This window comes from Acartia tonsa, chromosome 15 (assembly GCF_053477335.1).
Source record: "Acartia tonsa isolate MP-2025a chromosome 15, ASM5347733v1, whole genome shotgun sequence".
Taxonomy (NCBI): Eukaryota; Metazoa; Arthropoda; class Copepoda; order Calanoida; family Acartiidae; genus Acartia; species Acartia tonsa.
In genome coordinates this window covers 17053489-17072845 of record NC_137274.1, presented here as the reverse complement: position 1 = coordinate 17072845, position 19357 = coordinate 17053489, and the positions used below count along the sequence as shown (strand labels likewise).

The following is a 19357-nucleotide window of genomic DNA, read 5'->3' as shown; positions in this document are numbered from 1 at the left end:
CGTTTAGGATCACGAAAATGTCATTCTGCTTAATTTACAAGTATCTCAAGTAAGACCCACTACACCCTTGTTTACTTTAAAAACTGATTTTAACAATGTACTTTCATTAAAACATTCAATAAAAAATCAATTTTACTATGTTCTTAAAAACAACAATTTTCTCTACATTTTTAGCTAAAATTTTTGTTGTTGTTGACTTCATAGGCATTTGTAAACAGTGTACACTTTTTTTCATACAGCAATATCAAAGAGGAGTAATTCAATTAACTCAGCGTAAAAAGTCATTTTTTATCCAAAAATAATCTTCACCACATACAAGACACAAATAGTTTTCCTTATTTTTACACAGAAGGTGTAGTAAAATTTTATCAAGTTTACAAGAATCTTAGTACATGTGCAGGATGGGTTTTCTCATTCAAGATAAATCAATTCTTCTTGGAGGCAAAGCCAATAGTTTAATTTTTCATCAGGTTTGATTGAAGCATCTAGAGCTGGCAACACAAGGGAAGTAGTAGAGTTGTTAAACAGAGGAGTCAACATTAATGCTTATGATAATGAAGGTAAAGATAAAAAGGAGACTAAGCACAAACAAGAGCATGTGATTCTAAGCACCTCCCAGCAGTGATTTTCAATGTTTTTTTGTGTGAATATACTGGGGTTGTTTAAAATTGTATACCAATTAAAAAGTTAATTTTTACCATAGTTTTCTGTAAATATAACTTTGAAATATTAAGCATTTTTGACAGAATATCAAAAAATGTTTTGTTGAGTTCAAAGGTTCAAAAAAATAATATGCCAAAACATAATCAAATGATATAAATTACAAGAGGACACAAATAAAACTATTACATATTACAAATTACCACGCATTTTTTCAAATTAACATTTTTCATCAAAAAAGTTTACTTTTGTGTCATAGCCATTTGAACTCAACAAAACATTTGATGATATTTAGTCACAAAATGTTTAACATTTTATAGTTTTATTCATATACAACCTTGGTGAAACTAAATTTTTTAAATTGATATAACACTATTAAACATAACCCATGTATATTCACAAATATTTGGAATCACTTGCTCTTGTTTTTGCATAATCCCCTTTATTATACAATAGAACAGTCTAAAATACAAAGTAAGTCAATGTTTGTCCATTTATTCCTTCCTCACTAAAAATGAATTTCTGGCTTACAAGATAAATTCAAATAGCTCCTATATCTATATCTATAGTAGTACAAATAACACACCTCAGATGGAGTTGTGTGGTCTATAATATTTCTAAAATTGACTTTTGCCCTAAAAAATTCAATGTCCAAATTTGCTTATTATACTCCTAATGATATAAATCTTGTCAATACCTTAGAAGGGAGAATCTGCTGTTTAAAGGAAGTCTGCAAGAAATACCACGCTTTAACTGCTGAAAGACTGCCACAAGTAGACCCAATACCCCAAATTTGAAGCCTTGAGCTTCTGTAACAAAAAAGTTCTTGGCATTTTAAAACTACATTTTATGTACAATGGAAATTTTGAAAGAATTTAAATGCTAATGTTAGAAATTTTGAAATTAAACTAGGTGGCCTAAAAACAAAATTATAAGCTTATTTTTGTCATAAATTTAGATTGCCAGTAACTAATTATAATTTTACAATAAAAATACTCATTTTTATAATTAAAATCATTAAAAAAAATTAAGTTTAACTTGCGTTGTACCAAATGTATTGTAGCCAATCAGAAGGCTGAATCAGAGAAGCAACCAATCACAGCTGAGTTGCATTAGTTTCCCCCTTTGTTTCCGCTATGATTTTGGTTTACAAATGCAATTTAAATTGAATTTTTTTCATAGATTTTGACTATGAAATGTGGTGTTTTTATTGTAAAAATGTAATCAGTTACCGGCAATCTAAATTTCTGACAAAGATAAGGTTATAATTTTGTGTCTAGGTGACATAATTTAATATTGTTTTTTCTTTTATGAGCATTGGAAATGTTTCAAAATTTCCATTGTACATAAAATGCTATTTTGAAATGCCTAGAACTTTTTGGTATTGAAGCTGAAGGCTTTAAATTTGGGGTATTGGGTCTACTTGTGGCAGTCTTTCAGCAGTTAAAGCATGGTATTTCTTGCTAGCGTCCTTTAATGTCTTATAATAGTCTTAAAAAGTATGTATTTGAATTGTCCATTTAATGTAGATAGTTTTAGGCACCTTAACTGTCCAATTTGGTCAATTTGAAGCAATAATAGAGATATTAAATGAAGATACTTGTAATTTTCTCTAAAATATCTAATTTTATGTTTCACCTTTTTGCTGTGTAAAAGATGATTTCACAGCAATGTTCTGAACTCACTATATGGTCCACGTACATCCTGTGTGAACCATTTTCAGAGGTTTTTTTCTAATTAACCTAACACGCCTTGGGGTGGGTTGTGAACTCTACTCTACTTAATATGTAAGAAATCTAATATATTTATATCTAGGGTATACCAGTCTTATGTATGCAGCAAGGGAAGGAAATACTGATGTTGTGAAGATTTTATTAGAAAACAGAGCTGATATCAATGCAAAGAGTAATTATGGTTAGTTACATAATATTATGATTATACTATATTTCTATAATATCTTAATAGATCCTTTCTTCTAACTGTCTCTTTTTCTATCTACCCAATATCTTTACATATCTATTTATCTTAAATCACACTTTGTATTTTTAACTAAAATATATTATCTCTTTGTGTATCTATAACTTCATACTACTTAGTATATGTAAAATCTAATATATTTATATCTAGGATGGACCAGTCTTATGTATGCAGCAACGTATGTAGAGACTGATGTTGTGAAGCTGTTATTAGAAAATGGAGCTGATATCAATGCAAAGGAAATTGGTGGTTAGTTACATAATATTATTATAATACAATATTTCTATCATATTTAAAATACCTTAATAAATCATTTCTTCTACCTGTCTATAATTCTATTATCATACATATCTATTTATCTTACTATAAATCACTTTTTATTTCTTTAACCAACATATATTATATCTCTCTTTATCTATAATTCAGAAAATACAAAATATATAATAAATTTAATATATTTATATCTAGGAAGGACCAGTCTTATGATTGCAGCAAGGTATGGAAGTGCTGATGTTGTGAAGATTTTATTAGAAAATGGAGCTGATATCCATGCAAAGACTAATGGTGGTGAGTTACTTAATATTTCCTTCCTTCTATCTGTCTATATTTCTATCTATTATCTAATGTACTTATTAACTACCATATATTATTTCTCGGTGTATCTATAACTCTACTCTGAACTACTTGATACATAATAAATCTATATTTAGGAAGGACCAGTCTTGTGTATGCAGCAGAGAATGGAAAGACTGATGTTGTGAAGATATTATTAGAAAATGGAGCTGATATCAATGCAAAGGAAAATTTTGCAGGTTGGTTACATAATATTATTATTATATACTCATTATGAGTAAAAAATCTTAATATGCATCATAATATTACACTATCTCATCCATGAATATCTCTCTTTTCTTCTATAACTCTACTATAAACTACTTTGAAAATATAACAAATCAAATATATTTATATCTAGATGGGACCAGTACCAGTCTTATGTATGCAGCAGGGAATGGAAGTACTGATGTTGTGAAGCTGTTATTAGAAATCGGAGCTGATATCAATGCTAAAAATAATGAAGGTTAGTTACATTATATTATTATTATACTATATTTTCATTATACATAAATATCTTACTATATCCTTTTTCTCTCTATCAATATTTACATATAAATTTAATTAAAATATAAAAAAAATAATATATTTATATCTAGGAGAGACCAGTCTTATGTATGCAGCTAAGTATGGAAAGACTAATGTTGTGAAGATATTATTAGAAAATGGAGCTGGTATCAATGCAAAGAATAATGATGGTTAGTTACATAATAATATTATTATACTTTATTTCTATTTTGATATATTCTTTCTTCTATCTGTCTATATTCTATATATTTATTGCTAGCGACTTTGTTACATGAGAAGGAAGGTTTAACAAAGTCTTTTTGAGTTTGATAAAAAGAAATCGTTTAAAAGAAGAAAATAAAATTTTAAAAAAAATCTGAAAATGAAAAAAAATATAGAAGTTTATAAAAATTTATAAAAATATATAAAAACACTAAAATTTTTAATTTTTCCTCAATTTTGAGTTCAATGTCCCAAAGGCTAGCATTACCATTTAAAGGAAGCCTGCAAGAAATACCACGTTTTAACTCCTGAAAGACTGCCACAAGTAGACTAAATACCCCAAATTTGAAGCCTTCAGCTTCTATAACAAAAAAGTTCTATGCATTTTAAAATGACATTTTATGTACAATGAAAATTTTAAAAGAATTGCAATGCTCATGTTGAAAACTTTGAAATTAAACTACATGGCCTAGAAACAAATTTATAAGCTTATTTTTGTCATAAATTTAGGTTTCCAGTAACAAATTATATTTTTTCAATAAAAATACCCATTTTTATAGTCAAAATCATTAAAAAAATTAAGTTTTACTTGCATTGTACCGAGTGTACTGTAGACATTAAGAAGGCTGAATCAGCTTAACAACCAATCACAGCTGAGCGTGTATCAGTTTACCCCTTTGTTTCTGCTATGATTTTCATTTAGAATTGCAATTTAAATCAAATTTTTTTCATAGATTTTGACTATGAAATGTGGTGTTTTTATTGTAGAAATGTAATCAGTTACAGACAATCTAAGTTTATGACAAAAAAAAACAGTAACAAGCCCTTTCCACTCTACAGGAGGAGCATAGGCCGCTGACAATTTGTCAGTGTTTCTGTAACAATGTGGCTTTTTTTATGGATATGGAATAGGGTTGTCAGCCCTAAGCCCTATGATTGCGGTGTAATGCATCCATTTGCCCATCAGACAACCAACCCTTTGATTGCACGACCTTTGTCTGAGAAGTCCTAACTGTGCATGGTAGTGAGTTGCGCCTGTTTTGGGCCAAGGCATTCCCCCTACTCTTACTATTTATGTCGCGCACCTGACATAGCAGCAGTAGGAACCATTTTTAACGTCTTTAGTTATGACGTGGTGGCAGACCGAGATTCGAATCTATCACCTTCCCGACGACGAGCGGATGCGCTACGTGTTGAGCTACAGTCGCGGGTCAAGTTTCTGACAAAGATAAGGTTATAATTTTGTGTCTAGGCAACGTAATTTAATATTGTTTTTCTTTTATGAGCATTGGAAATCTTTCAAAAATTTCATTGTACATAAAATGATATTTTAAAATGACTAGAACTTTTTTGTTATTGAAGCTGAAAGCTTTAAATTTGGGGTATTGGATCTACTTGTGGCAGTCTTTCAGCAGTTAAATCGTGGTATTTCTTGCAGGCGTCCTTTAAAAGTTGCCATTCAACAAACTTTTGTTATACTACAAAATTAGGCAAAATACAGCCATTTTGCTGAACATGGTCAAAGAAATATTTAAATAAAGTAATTTTTTTTTTTCCATTAAAATCATCGTACATTGCTTTTCCTACTTTATCCTAGAATAAAAGCTGATATATGTACAAATGTTTCTACTTTGAAATACCAAGAAAAGTTAGAAAAGTTGTGATAAAGGTGTTTAAAGGATTTTCTAACTTTAGGAGCTGGGTTTCTAAAAGTTATTTATGCCCTGATTAAATTTAAGTATACATAATTCAAGGTTAGTTCATATCTCTATGAAATTTATCTCCCCAAAGTAGCCATTTAGCTTTGAAAACAGACAGTTCAAAGTTTTCATATAAATTAAACACTATTATGAAGTCAAAGTAGGAAGTTATATTGCTTTTGAATAATCAAATCTATAAAATACACTTTAAAAACCTTACAATAAGTGTTAATTAGGTCTTAAGTCAGTGCATAAATATCATTTTAGTATCACAACCTTTTGTATCAGAAATTTTGAATTTTTTACCTTATGAATAGAGTAGTTCTAGGGACATTTTTCTTATCTAAATCACAATTATGTGTATGTAATATGTTATCTATAATACAAAGTAGCTTGATGTCTGTCCGTCTGAAGCTTAAGATCTCAGTAACCGCTGAACCGATAGGGCTCTACTCTTCAGGGAATAAATAAAAAAATCCCAAATTCCCAAATTGTATTTTTTATTTTTATTTTTGTAAACAAAAACCAGTATTTGGGGTGGGAGAACCCCACTGCACCATGGGGCGAAGCCCCCATGAATCCCCCCCTCCAAAAAAAAAATAATTTAATCTTTTTTTTTACAAATTTTATTTTTTGTGTATGCGAACAACCTGTGATAAATTTTTATGAATTGAAATTTTTGTGTAAATGGCAAACAACATGGGTTTAATTTTTGTGAATTGAATTTTTTGTCCATACAGCGCACAACCTGGGTTTAATTTTACCACAGAGTGATTAAACGAAGAATAACTTTTTTAATATTTCTATTTCTATTGACTTCCCTAGAGGCTAGGGGCGAAGTCAGACGGACAGACATCATTCTACTTTGTATTATAAAATGTACATACATATTTTTTATTATAAATCACAATTTTGTACTTACTAACTAACATATATTATCTTTCTGTGCATCTATAAGTCTACTCTAGACTACATGATATATAATAAATCTAATACATTAATATTTAGGAGCAACCAGTCTTATGTATGCAGCAGGGAATGGAAGTACTGATGTTGTGAAGCTGTTATTAGAAAATGGAGCTGATATCAATGCAAAGAATAATTGGGGTTAGTTACATTATATATGTTATACTTTATTTTTATAATATGTATAACATCTTTTACAGTGTGTTTTTTTTTATGAGAACTTTTTTGAAAGCAATTTTACCCCACTTATAGTTATCAGAATTTAATGATTAATGGCTTATTTTCTTCGTTTTTTAAGGGAAATTATGAAACAACAAAAAAAAATTACAGTTTTTGTTGAAAAAGTACAGTAAAGTTGAAAATTAAAAACTTAGGTGTCAACATATAAAAATGGTTTTAGCGCATTTTTCTTAAAAAAATGGATTTTCTGTAGTCGACTTTGGGGGGCCAGTATTCCCTCCCTGGTTGAGATATGACCTTCAAACTTTGATATGTTCTAGTACATGTCCCTAATAGTATCTGTATACATTTTTAGCTCTATATCTCAACTTTGAAGTGTTTAGCAGCCATTCTTGCAAAAGGTTGATTATTTGAGCATAAGAAAAATGCGCTAAAACCATTTTTAGATGTTGACACCTAAGTTTTTAATTTTCAACTTTACTGTACTTTTTCAACAAAAACTGTAATTTTTTTTGTTGTTTTATAATTTCCCTTAAAAAACGAAGAAAATAAGCCATTAATCATTAAATTCTGATAACTATAAGTGGGGTAAAATTGCTTTCAAAAAAGTTCTCATAAAAAAAAACACACTGTATATCCTATATATATTTATCTATCTTTTATCTATACATCTTATTATAAATCTTACTTTATATTTGTATGTAACATACATTAACTCTCTGTGTATCTTTAAAGGAACCCTGCAAGTAATACCCCACTTTAACTGCCGAAAGCCTGCCATGAGTAGATCCAATACCCAAAATTTGAAGCCTCTAGCTTCAATAACAAAAAAGTTACAGACATTTCAAAATGATTATTTTAGTACAATGAAAGTTTTGAACAATTTTCATTGCTAATGATGGAAATTTCAATATTAAATTACGTTGTCTGGAAGCAAAACTTTTTTGTTATTGAAGCTGAAGGCTTCAAATTTTGGGTATTGGGTCTACTCGTGGCAGTCTTTCAGCAGTTAAAAGGGTATATTTCTTCCATGGTTCCTTTAACTCTACACTAAACTATTTGACATATAATAAATTTAATAAATTTGTATTTAGGACAGACCAGTCTTATTTATGGAGCAGGGAGTGGAAGTGCTGATGTTGTGAAGATATTATTAGAAAACATACCTGATATCAATGCAAAGGATAATTATTATGGTTAGTTAAATAGTATTATTATTATACTATATTTCTATAACTACCGGCTTCGCCTTTAGCCTGTAGGGGCTTTGCCTCAAGAGGTTTAATCAACCTATTTTTGTGTTATTTAGATTTAAAAAGAGGAAAAAAATTTGGGGGGGCAGGGAATTTTTTTTTATTGGGTTGGGTAGTCAAACACCCCTTTTTTGATTTTAGTTTAAAAAGAATTTTTTATATTGGGGTTGATTATTTTTCCATTTTTTGGGAGGGGTTAGGGGTGTCCCACCCCCATAGAAAATAGGGTAAAACCATTCCAGGTATATTCCCTGAAGAGTAGAGCCCAATCGGTTCAATTGTTACTGAGATCTTCAGCTTCAGACAGACAGACGGACAGACAGACCAGACAGACATTGTACTACTTTGTATTATAGATATGTATAACATCTTATATATCCTTTATATATTTTTAACTATTTATCTTTCTATAACTCACACTTTATATTTCTATATAACATATATTATCTGTCTGTGTATCTATTACTCTACTCTAAACTACTTGATTTATAATTAATCTAATATATTTATATCTAGGAAAGAGCATTCTTATGTGGGCAGCAGAGTTTGGTAAAATTGATGTTGTGAAGATTTTATTAGAAAACAAAGCTGATATCAGTGCAAAGGATAATGAGGGTTAGTTATTATAAATATATTTTTATAATATGTATTATACAGGGTGGGACTTTTTCTTATTTTTAAACAAATGAACATAAAATCGTCAATTTTAAAGATTTTATTAAACTTTAAAAACTGAGAAGCAAACTAGGTATATGACTGTTAGATTATTCAATGAAATTGCCCCCAGCCTAAATCACCTCCACTAACCAAGCTGACAAAGTTCTCTTTGATAGTGGCAATGAAGGAGGTCTTTGTGGAATGGGCATGTCTATTGGTGAAGGCTTTAATGGCGCTCAAGGCCGAAAGTTCATTGAATTAAGATCGGGGCTGCTGAGATTCCACATCTCCTAAGGGACGTGAGTAACCGCAGGATAAAAAATTAACCTATCTTTCAATCTACCCTTTGACACAGTGGCTCTCATTTGGTCCACAGTTGAGCTAGAACAACGTTTTATACCTTTTTAAAGATGGCATGAAGATTAAGCCAGGGTTATCAGCGCAACACATAGTCTAAAACGAGTTTCAAGGTTCCATATGGGTTCCTACAGTCAAGAACCGAAAAATTTTCAAGATTTTTGACATTTTTGACATCTTAAAATCAACCACGATTCACTTTGCCAATGTACTACGGCCAAGCCAGTTGAGATGGAAACCTCAAATCTTTTCTAGTGTCATCAATAGGTGTCTAACAGTATCTCCAGCAAGTTTCATAAGTCTATCTCATCTACAGATGTGCTGATTCCTGCTTTGGTCTCAAATAAAAAATGTCCATAATCGACCCTACCTACTATCTATCCATTATACAAACTAATAAACTATAATATATCCCTGTGTATTTATAACTCTACTCTAAACTACTTGATATGTAATAAATCTAATATACTTATATCTAGGATGGACCAGTCTTATGTATGCAGCAGGGTATGGAAGGACTGATGTTGTAAAGATATTATTGGAAAACGGTGCTGAAATCAATGCAAAGAACAATGATGGTTAGTTACATAATATTGTTATAATTCAATATTTTTATCATATATAAAATATCTAATATGTCCTTTCTTCTATCTGTCTATATTTCTATCTATCTATTATCTATAAATATCTATTTATCTTAATGTAAATCACAATACAAAATATGTGATAAATCTAAAATATTTATTTCTAGGATGGACGAGTCTTATGAGGGCAGCAGCGTATGGAAAGATTGATATTGTGAAGATTTTATTAGAAAATGGAGCTGATATCCATTCAAAGGATAATGAGGGTTAGTTACATAATATTATTTTTTTTATTACATTTCTGTAAAATATATTAATACATCCTTCCTACTATCTGTCTATAATCTATCTATTATACAAACTTATAAACTAAAATGTATAAGCTCTGTGTGTAATGTGATTATCCTTTTTCTATTTATCTCAATATATCTACAAATAAATCTATCTTTCTATAAATTACTTACATACAGAGTGATTCTAAATAAATTGAGTTTTCCAATTATCAGAAACAACCAGAAGGAATACAGAAAAAATAATTATATGTCTTTGTTCTCTGTAAAAAAGTACATCAAATTTGTAAAAGTTATTTTTCATTATCTCTAAAAATGTTGCCTCTGAGATAGGTACATAGTTTTAAAAAATGCTTGATGTGAAAAATGTTGTGCAAGAAAAATTAAGATAACTCTACTGTTTTGTATAAAAAATCTTAAAATTTCAATATTAATTTAGAAAAAAAGTCTAAGAAAAGTACTTTTATGAGTTTTAAAGGTGAAATGCTTTTTAGCTCCACACAAAAGCATTTTTAAGAAACTGCAATTTGTCTTTTTTTCATTGTGATGCATTTTCAGTTTGATGGATTATATAATATAAGCATAATTAGTCAAAAGGGGGCTGAGATTTTGTAGACTAAATCCGGTCATTATCAGATAATCTGATTTATACTGTAATAGTTTTATTTAATAAATTGCATCTTTAAGATGTTAAATATAATCCTTGAATAAAAACTTTAATAAATAAAAATATGTTTGGTCATCTTTTTAGAATGGCAGAAATTTTTTACTAGAAATAAATCAACTTAAAAAATACAAATATCAGAGGAAAAAGTTATCAAACACACTTTTTGAAATCTTAATGCTCTAAGATGTGCCATGTTTTTAAGAGATATTACAAAACACCTTTTCTAACTTAAATATTTTTTTTTTACAGAGAACAAGAACCTATAATTTTTTTTGTTTAATCCTTTTGGTTGTATCAGAAAATTGGAAAATACAGTTCATTCTCAATTATTCTGAATCATCTTAAAGGACGCCTGCAAGAAATACCACGCTTTAACTGCTGAAAGACTGACACAAGTAGACCCAATACCCCAAATTTAAAGTCTTCAGCTTCAATAACAAAAAAGTTCTAGGCATTTCAAAATAGCATTTTATGTACAACGAAATTTTCAATGCTCATAAAAGAAAAAACAATATTAAATTACGTCGCCTAGACACAAAATTATAACCTTATCTTTGTCAGAAACTTAGATTGCCGGAAACTGATTACATTTTTACAATAAAAACACCACATTTCATGGTCAAAATCTATGAAAAAAATTCGATTGAAATTGCATTTTTAAATGAAAATCATAGCAGAAACAAAGGGGGAATCAAATACAAGCTCAGCTGTGATTGGTTGTTAAGCTGATTCAGCCTTCTGATTGGCTACAGTACACTTGGTACAATGCAAGTTAAACCTAATTTTTTTAATGATTTTGACTATAAAAATGGGTATTTCTATTCTAAAAATATAATTAGTTACTGGAAACCTAAATGTATGACAAAAATAAGCTTATAATTTTGTTTCTAGGCCATGTAGTTTAATTTCAAAGATTTCAACATGAGCATTGCAATTCTTTCAAAATTTTCATTGTACATAAAATGTCATTTTAAAATGCCTAGAACTTTTTTGTTATAGAAGCTGAAGGCTTCAAATTTGGGGTATTTGGTCTACTTGTGGCAGTCTTTCAGCAGTTAAAGCGTGGTATTTCTTGCAGGCTTACTTTAACTACTTGAATATATAATAAATCTAATATATTTATAACTAGGACAGACCAGTCTTATGAAGGCAGCAAGGTATGGAAGTGCTGATGTTGTGAAGATATTATTAGAAACCGGAGCTGATATCAATGCAAAGGAAAATGGTGGTTAGTTACATATTATTACTAATATACAATAATTCTATCATATTTATAATATCTTAATATATCCTATCTGTCTATCTTTCTTATATATGTACATATCTATCTATCTTACTATAAATCACAATATTAAATATATAATAAATATATATTTATATCTAGGAACGACCAGTCTTATGAGGGCAGCAAGTCATGGAAAAACTGATGTTGTGAAGATTTTATTAGAAAACGGAGCTGATATCAATGCAAAGGATAATGATGGTTAGTTAATTAAATACACATCTTATTATAAATCAACATATTATACTTTTTAGCCAACATAAATAATCTATCTGAGTATCTATATCGCTAGCTACTCTAAACTATTTAATAATTTTTCTGCCCTCTTTGAGGTAAGAACCACCAAACAGACAGAGTATTACCAAAATCTGAGTTGTGATGCAGAAAAGTAAATGATACACTCTATGAGTCTGTATAATATATATCTGAATCTAAATTTCTAAACTTAAAAAGCATCATTGTCTCTAATCACAGTAAAATATAATCATAATTAGAATATCTAAAATAGAATATATCTGAAATCATTAGTTACCGCAAATACAAAGAAAGTGCGCAGCACTCAGAAAAAGAGCATGCTTTTTGGATGTAACACAATTCTTATCATTTTTTTACAGGCCTTTCAATTTTGGTTTGATTGATGTGTGCATCAAAACTGTGCTGCAAACTGATTGGAAGCTGTCTGCATTTAATGTTACGTTGTCAAAACAATGATCTCATAATTAGGTCTTAATCAATTCTATTTAAAAGATAATAATTCTGTTTGTATCCCCTCACAGAAAAATTGTTTTTTACTTTTTTTTTAAAGCTATAAGGAAAGTGGTTGTTCAACTCTCACCCTCCATTTTATCTCAAGTTTCCCTAAGAGGCCTTTAATGAGTATTTAATAATCAATCATATTCCTAGGAGAAACAGCTCTAGATAAAGTCCTAGATGATGATTTAATCAATGAAGAGATGAGAGCTGAAATAGCAGAAATACTTAGAGAAAATGGTAAGGAGAGTAATTACATAAATATTAGGGTGGGTTCATATCGGAATTAGACAAAGAGGGGATATGCAACAGATAAAATTAACCTTAAAAACATTTCTGACCGAAAAAGAATTTTAAAAAATTGAGTTTTAGAACATGACCACTTAAAAATATAATTTATTACTTATTAGTATGCAAAGATGACATTCAAAAAAATTTGAATCAGAACTATGGCTTCATGGAGCTCCCTGGAAAGGCCTTGAGGAGCTGAATCAGGAACTTTTGCCCGTTTCAAAATATCTCGTTCCTAGCCTTAGAAATCACTAAAAAAACAACATTTTTTAAGGTTTATTGAGAATTGTCCAATTTGTAGAGGTTTTTTAGATTTTCTAAGGCTAGGAACGAGATTTTTTGAAACGGACAAAAGTTCCTGACTCCTCATGGCATTTCCAGGGAGCACAATGAAGCCATAGTTCTGATTCAATAAATTTTTGACTCCCATTTACAAATAGCTATACAATTGAATGTCTGGTCATCAGCGGTTTTAAGACTTAGGATAAATTTTAAATCATCCAGAGGTGTATTATATCTATATAAATTGAGTGCAGATCCCCGCTTTGGCCTCAAAAAAAAATGTCCAAAATCGACCCACCCTAATAAATATGGATTTTTTTATCCATATATAAAAGTTATCTGTGTCTGTCTGTCAGTCTTTGTGTACTGAAGGATCTAACTTCTGGACTGATATGGTTCTTCTTTACAGTGTAGCTTTTCTTAGGTTCTGGGAAGATTTTAACTATTAAATGGTTTTAATGAGTGTAAGGGGTGTGTTTACTAGGGTGGGTTCATATAGGAATTAGACAAAGAGGGGATATGCAACAGATAAAATTAACCTTAAAAACATTTCTGACCGAAAAAGAATTTTAAAAAATTGAGTTTTAGAACGCGACCACTAAAAAATATATTTCATTACTTATTAATATTCACACACCTCACCCGAAGTCGTGTTATGTTAGAAAAAACCCCCCGCCAAAACGGTTCACACAGGATGTACTGGGACCTCATGGTGGTTTCAGAACATGCTTTCCCTAAATTGAGTTAGTAGCTTCCCATAGTAGAAAATTTTAAAATTACTTTTGGTGATCAAATTTTACTTTTAATTCTAGACTACTATCACCTAACCTGCTTTATTGTCTTATTTTGCCTTTCACTTTTATCATGCAAATTCGCTCACATTACAGTTGAAATAACAGATATTGGAGCTTTCTAAAAAGGTCTCTAACATTTTTCTAGCTCAAATACTTTTTGAGATATCTTATTTCAAAGTATTGCTGAAAATCATCTTTTACACAGCAAAATGTTGAAATATAAAATTAGTTATTTTAGAGTAAATTACAAGTATCTTCATTTAAATTTCTCTAATATTGCTCCAAATTGACCAAATTGGACAGTTAAGGTGCCTAAAACTATCTACATTCAATGGACAATCCAAATCCACACTTTTTGAGACTTTATAAGTCAACTGGAGAACGCTAAAATGTAATATCAAAAAAACAAATGTAATTTAATTTTAATTATAAATCACTTTTAAGTCATTTTTAATAATGTAAAAGGTGTTTTAAGTTAATAGAAACTCCTAATTAATTATGATTTATGATTTTACAAATCACAGTACTAGTTTAAAGTACCTAATAGTGTACATTAACAAAAAAAAATGTGGCCTAAGAATAAATTGTGTCTTTTATCATATATGAGATCATTTATGAAAGTCTTTTAATTACTATGTTTTCTTTGTAAAGGTGTCAAAAAGTTATTTTGTTTCATAAGGTTATAAGAAATTTAAAAGGCCAATAAACTATTCTTAGAAAAAATTACTAGAATTAGTAGATTACATTTGTAAACTGCTTGGAAATGCTTAAAATTCTAACCAATTTTTGGTTTATTTTCTATGATTATGTCTATTTTTCTTACGATATGTTTCTATTTGTTCGAAATATCAGATGATTGTGTTTTATTGGCTTTCTAATTACAAAGTGACAACTTTATACACCATAACTTACCTTAAAATCCTTGCTAAAGTCGATTATATTTCAATTTATTTAAAGAAAACAGGAAATATTTTTTCCTTTAGCATTATTAAAAATCACTTCAGTATGCTCCTGTTGGCTTATACAGTCTCAAAAAGTATGTATTTGGATTTTCCATTGAATGTAGATGGTTTTAGGCACCTTAACTGTCCAATTTGGTCAATTTGGAGCAATATTAGAGAGATTTAGATGAAGATACTTGTAATTTTCTCTAAAATAACTAATATTATATTTCAACTTTTTGCTGTGTAAAAGAAGATTTTACAACAAAACTTTAAAATAAGATATATCAAAAAGTATTTCAGCTAGAAAAATGTTAGAGACCTTTTTAGAAAGCTCCAATATCTGTCATTTCAACTGTAATGTGAGCGAATTTGCATGATAAAAAAAAAAGACAAAATAAGACAATAAAGCAGGTTAGGTGAAGGTAGTCTAAAAATAAAAGTAAAAATTGATCACCAAAAGTAATTTTAAAATTTTCTACTATGGGAAGCTACTAACTCAATTTAGGGAAAGCATGTTCTGAAACCACCATGAGGTCCCAGTACATCCTATGTAAACCGTTTCTGCGGGGGGTTTTTTCTTACCTAACACGTCTTCGGGTGGGGTGTGTTCAAAGACGACATTAAATTTTTTTTTAATTAGAACTATGGCTTCATGGTGCTCCCTGGAAAGGCCTTGAGGAGCTGAATCAGGAACTTTTGTCCGTTTCAAAATATCTCGTTCCTAGCCTTAGAAATCACAAAAAAAACACAATTTTTTAAGGTTTATTGAGAATTGTCTAATTTGTAGAGGTTTTTAGATTTTCTCAGGCTAGAAACGAGATTTTTTGAAACGGTCAAAAGTTCCTGATTCTACTCCTCAATGCCTTTCCTGGGAGCACCATGAAGCCATAGTTCTGATTAAAAAAAAATTGACTCCCATTTACAAATAGCTATACAATTCAATGTCTGGTCGTCAGCGGTTTTAAGACTTAGGATAAATTTTAAATCATCCAGAGGTGTATTATACTCATACAAATCATTTGCAGATCCCCGCTTTGGCCTCAGAAAAAAAACGTCCAAAATCGACCCACCCTAGCGTTTACTTCCCCCCAACCCCCATTTGTATTAGTAACAGATTAAAGGAAAATGTGTAACATGATACAACATATTATGTTTTCTTATTTTTAAAAAATTTCTTTTTCATATCTACATTTCAACATTTAGATTGGTGTATTTCTTGCAGGCTTCCTTTAAATACATCTTTGCGTTTTAGACAGTTTTTGGTCTGTTTTTTTTTACATAATTAAAGATTTACATAAATCTAAGTTCCATTGTCTTATCCCTTAAGATATAAAAAATAAAAATATCATATTATTACAGGAGGTAAAAGAGGAAGTGAGATTGAGTAAAACTATTTACAAGAATATGCAGGTATGATAATTATTAAAAACACAAATGTAGCTGTTAGCTAATATATCAATTTATGTCAAGCAAGTTTAAGTTATTTAGATCAATAGGAGAAAATAGGCTAAAACAATCTTAAAACTATAATCTAAAAAATAATAGCCTAAAACTGGGGCCTATCTGATGCTCTCCTAAAATGGAGAATTAAATCAGTTCAGATGTTTTTGAAATCTTGGGCTACAGACAAAACTCCTCACTACTTTATATAATGAGATTTCTAATTGCTGTTTGATCCTATTCCTGAAAGAAGGGGGGGGGGGGGGCAGGTTTGAACTTAGATGTTAAGTTTCTTACTCTTTCAATTTGCTTTTAGGACTAATCAGCTGACTGATTCTTGAAAGGTCCTTCTCAGTATCTTCAATGTTTGAAAGAAAAGAAGATTTGACATTACATATTACTAATTCTATGTTATCCCTATATTGTTTTATAAAATTTTCAGTTTTTTTTGTGAAAGCAAAATTGTTTAAAACTGATAAGGTAGAATGAATTTTTATGATAAGTCAGATGGATAAAAAATTTAATAGATTATCGAATATCTTAAAAATTAATTTTGGGCTATTTCATTTATGGATTGGATTCTTTATTTGAAGATTTAAAAGATTATTGGCTATTATTTCTTGATTATATTAGGTAAGGTGTGGTTATTCATTATACATTGTCTTATTCTATTGTAGCTGGGTAAAGTGTCTCAAAAATTAGCCATGTGACATCATGAAAATGAGGGAGATAAGAGGAGAAGTGGGAAAGAAAATCCTTAAAAAAGAGATGGATTATCACTCATTTTCATGATGTCACAAGGCTAATTTTTTTAGAAACTTTTTCCAACTACATTTTATTGCTATTATCTATATTAACCTATATTGTGTATGATGATATGGGGCACATTATTTACGAAAAAAACATTTCTCTGCATGAGGTCTCAGATTTTGATAAAAACTTCCAGTCCCCTTCATTTGGTCATAAAACTAAGGGCTGGGTAATTTTTAACCTTTTTAATCCATTTAAAGTCCGATTTTTTGCGCATTTTCTCACTGTGGTGTTTTCACAATGAAAAAAAGGCATTTTTTCATGATTTTCAAGTTTAAAATTTTTACATTAATTTTCAACTTACATACATGTTTTATATATCAAATTAATCCCCCAGATGGGTACAATATAGAATTTGTCTTTAAAATCACAAAAATCATAAATTACAGGGTGTCCCAAGAAAAATGTCAAAACAGGTTTTTTAAACTTTTGACACTGTGAGGAAACGAATGTGAGAAAAAGGTTGAAAAGTTTTGAGTAAGTTGGGACAGTTTACCACTTAGCTCCTATACTATTCATAGAACAGAAATTGTTCTTATATATCAAAAAACTAGAGCTTATGAAAATTCTAACGGTATGCATAACGTTTTTCTACTATTACCACAAGCCGCGCAATTTGAATTTTAAAAATGTTCACATTTTTGCACAACCTGTAAATCCATAAATCTTTGGAAAAAAAGGCCTTTGGAAAAACCGGTTTTTAGGACATAATTTGTTGAAATAATCATTTTTAAAAACTTGAAACGTAAATGTCCCACAATATATTTTCCAAATATGTAAAGCGTTTTATATAATTGTTTTATTTTCTATGCATAATTAAGATTTTAAAAAAGACATTTCTCTTGAAACACCCTGTATATAATGTTTGTAAACTTTTTCCATCATGGCTTAGAATCCAATTCAATTCCACTGAATACAAACAGGTTCTAAACCATGATGAAAAATAATGTCTAGCATGGCTTTATACAAATTCATTTGACTTTATGTATACATATCATACTTTAATTTCCAACAAAAATTTGACAAAAAAAACCATACTAGAAATATATAATATTATATGAAGAATAGAAACTATATAACTAGGGTGTGAATAATATAGCCATAATTGTTAAATTAATATATAGCCAACAACAGATTAACTGCGATTTCCTGTTTTATTGTAGGATTTTTTATATTCAGTCATAAATTTACCTTCAAAAATCTACTAGAATACGGTGTTAACTTTTTACTGCTTTGCTACTTATTGATAAAATATTAACATTATAATTATAAAGTGTGTTTTTTTTATGAGAACTTTTTTGAAAGCAATTTTACCCCACTTATAGTTATCAGAATTTAATGATTAATGGCTTATTTTCTTTGTTTTTTAAGGCAATTAATAGAACAACAAAAAAATATTTCAGTTTTTATTTAAAAAGTACAGTAAATTCTAAATTTCAAAACTGGTTTTAGCGCATTTTTCTTTAAAAAATGGATTTTCTGTAGTCGACTTTGGGGGGCCAGTACTCCCTCCTTGGTTGAGATATGACCTTCAAACTTTGATATGTTCTAGTACATGTCCCTAATAGTATCTGTATACATTTTTAGCTCTATATCTCAACTTTGAAGTGTTTAGCAGCCATTCTTGCAAAAGGTTGATTATTTGAGCATAATGCGCTATAACCATTTTTAGATGTTAAACATAAACATAAACATATTTATTTGGGCATAAAAATTAAACATAGTCATAAAATAAAAAACAAAATATAAAACACAATTCAAATTACTATAACAATAAAACAACCTAAATCCTAATCAGTTCTGCCCGGGTAACCATGAATAGATCACTAAGGATCTGTCTACTTTGCCCAAAATATATCAAAATTGACACCTAAGTTTTGAATTTTAGATTTTACTGTACTTTTTAAATAAACACTGAAATATTTTTTTGTTGTTCTATTAATTGCCTTAAAAAACGAAGAAAATAAGCCATTAATCATTAAATTCTGATAACTATAAGTGGGGTAAAATTGCTTTCAAAAAAGTTCACACTGTATTTAGCATGTAAGGTTATGTTTAGTAATAAGTATTAAATCCACTTTATTTTTATAATTATAAAATAATGTTGTTTTCAATATGGCTTCAAACCGATT

The 19357-nt window shown here is 29.4% G+C and overlaps 1 protein-coding gene across 2 annotated transcripts in view; it reads left to right on the top strand.

The window, feature by feature from the left end:
• The window catches only part of LOC145307342 (uncharacterized), a 44871-nt gene extending 25800 nt beyond the window's left edge, over positions 1-19071 (top strand). The window contains exons 4-20 of one of the 2 annotated variants that reach the window (XM_080149722.1): positions 471-560; positions 2476-2574; positions 2788-2886; positions 3106-3204; positions 3348-3449; positions 3611-3715; positions 3849-3947; positions 6687-6785; positions 7919-8020; positions 8594-8692; positions 9571-9669; positions 9843-9941; positions 11762-11860; positions 12017-12115; positions 12818-12904; positions 16335-16385; positions 16732-19071. In XM_080149722.1, coding sequence (XP_080005848.1) covers positions 471-560; positions 2476-2574; positions 2788-2886; positions 3106-3204; positions 3348-3449; positions 3611-3715; positions 3849-3947; positions 6687-6785; positions 7919-8020; positions 8594-8692; positions 9571-9669; positions 9843-9941; positions 11762-11860; positions 12017-12115; positions 12818-12904; positions 16335-16363 — 1505 coding nt within the window. In that variant the 3' untranslated portion in view covers positions 16364-16385; positions 16732-19071. The remainder of the gene's footprint in view (positions 1-470; positions 561-2475; positions 2575-2787; positions 2887-3105; positions 3205-3347; positions 3450-3610; positions 3716-3848; positions 3948-6686; positions 6786-7918; positions 8021-8593; positions 8693-9570; positions 9670-9842; positions 9942-11761; positions 11861-12016; positions 12116-12817; positions 12905-16334; positions 16386-16731) is intronic. The other variant, XM_080149723.1, reaches the window with a different exon arrangement.
• Positions 19072-19357: the final 286 nt, after the last annotated feature.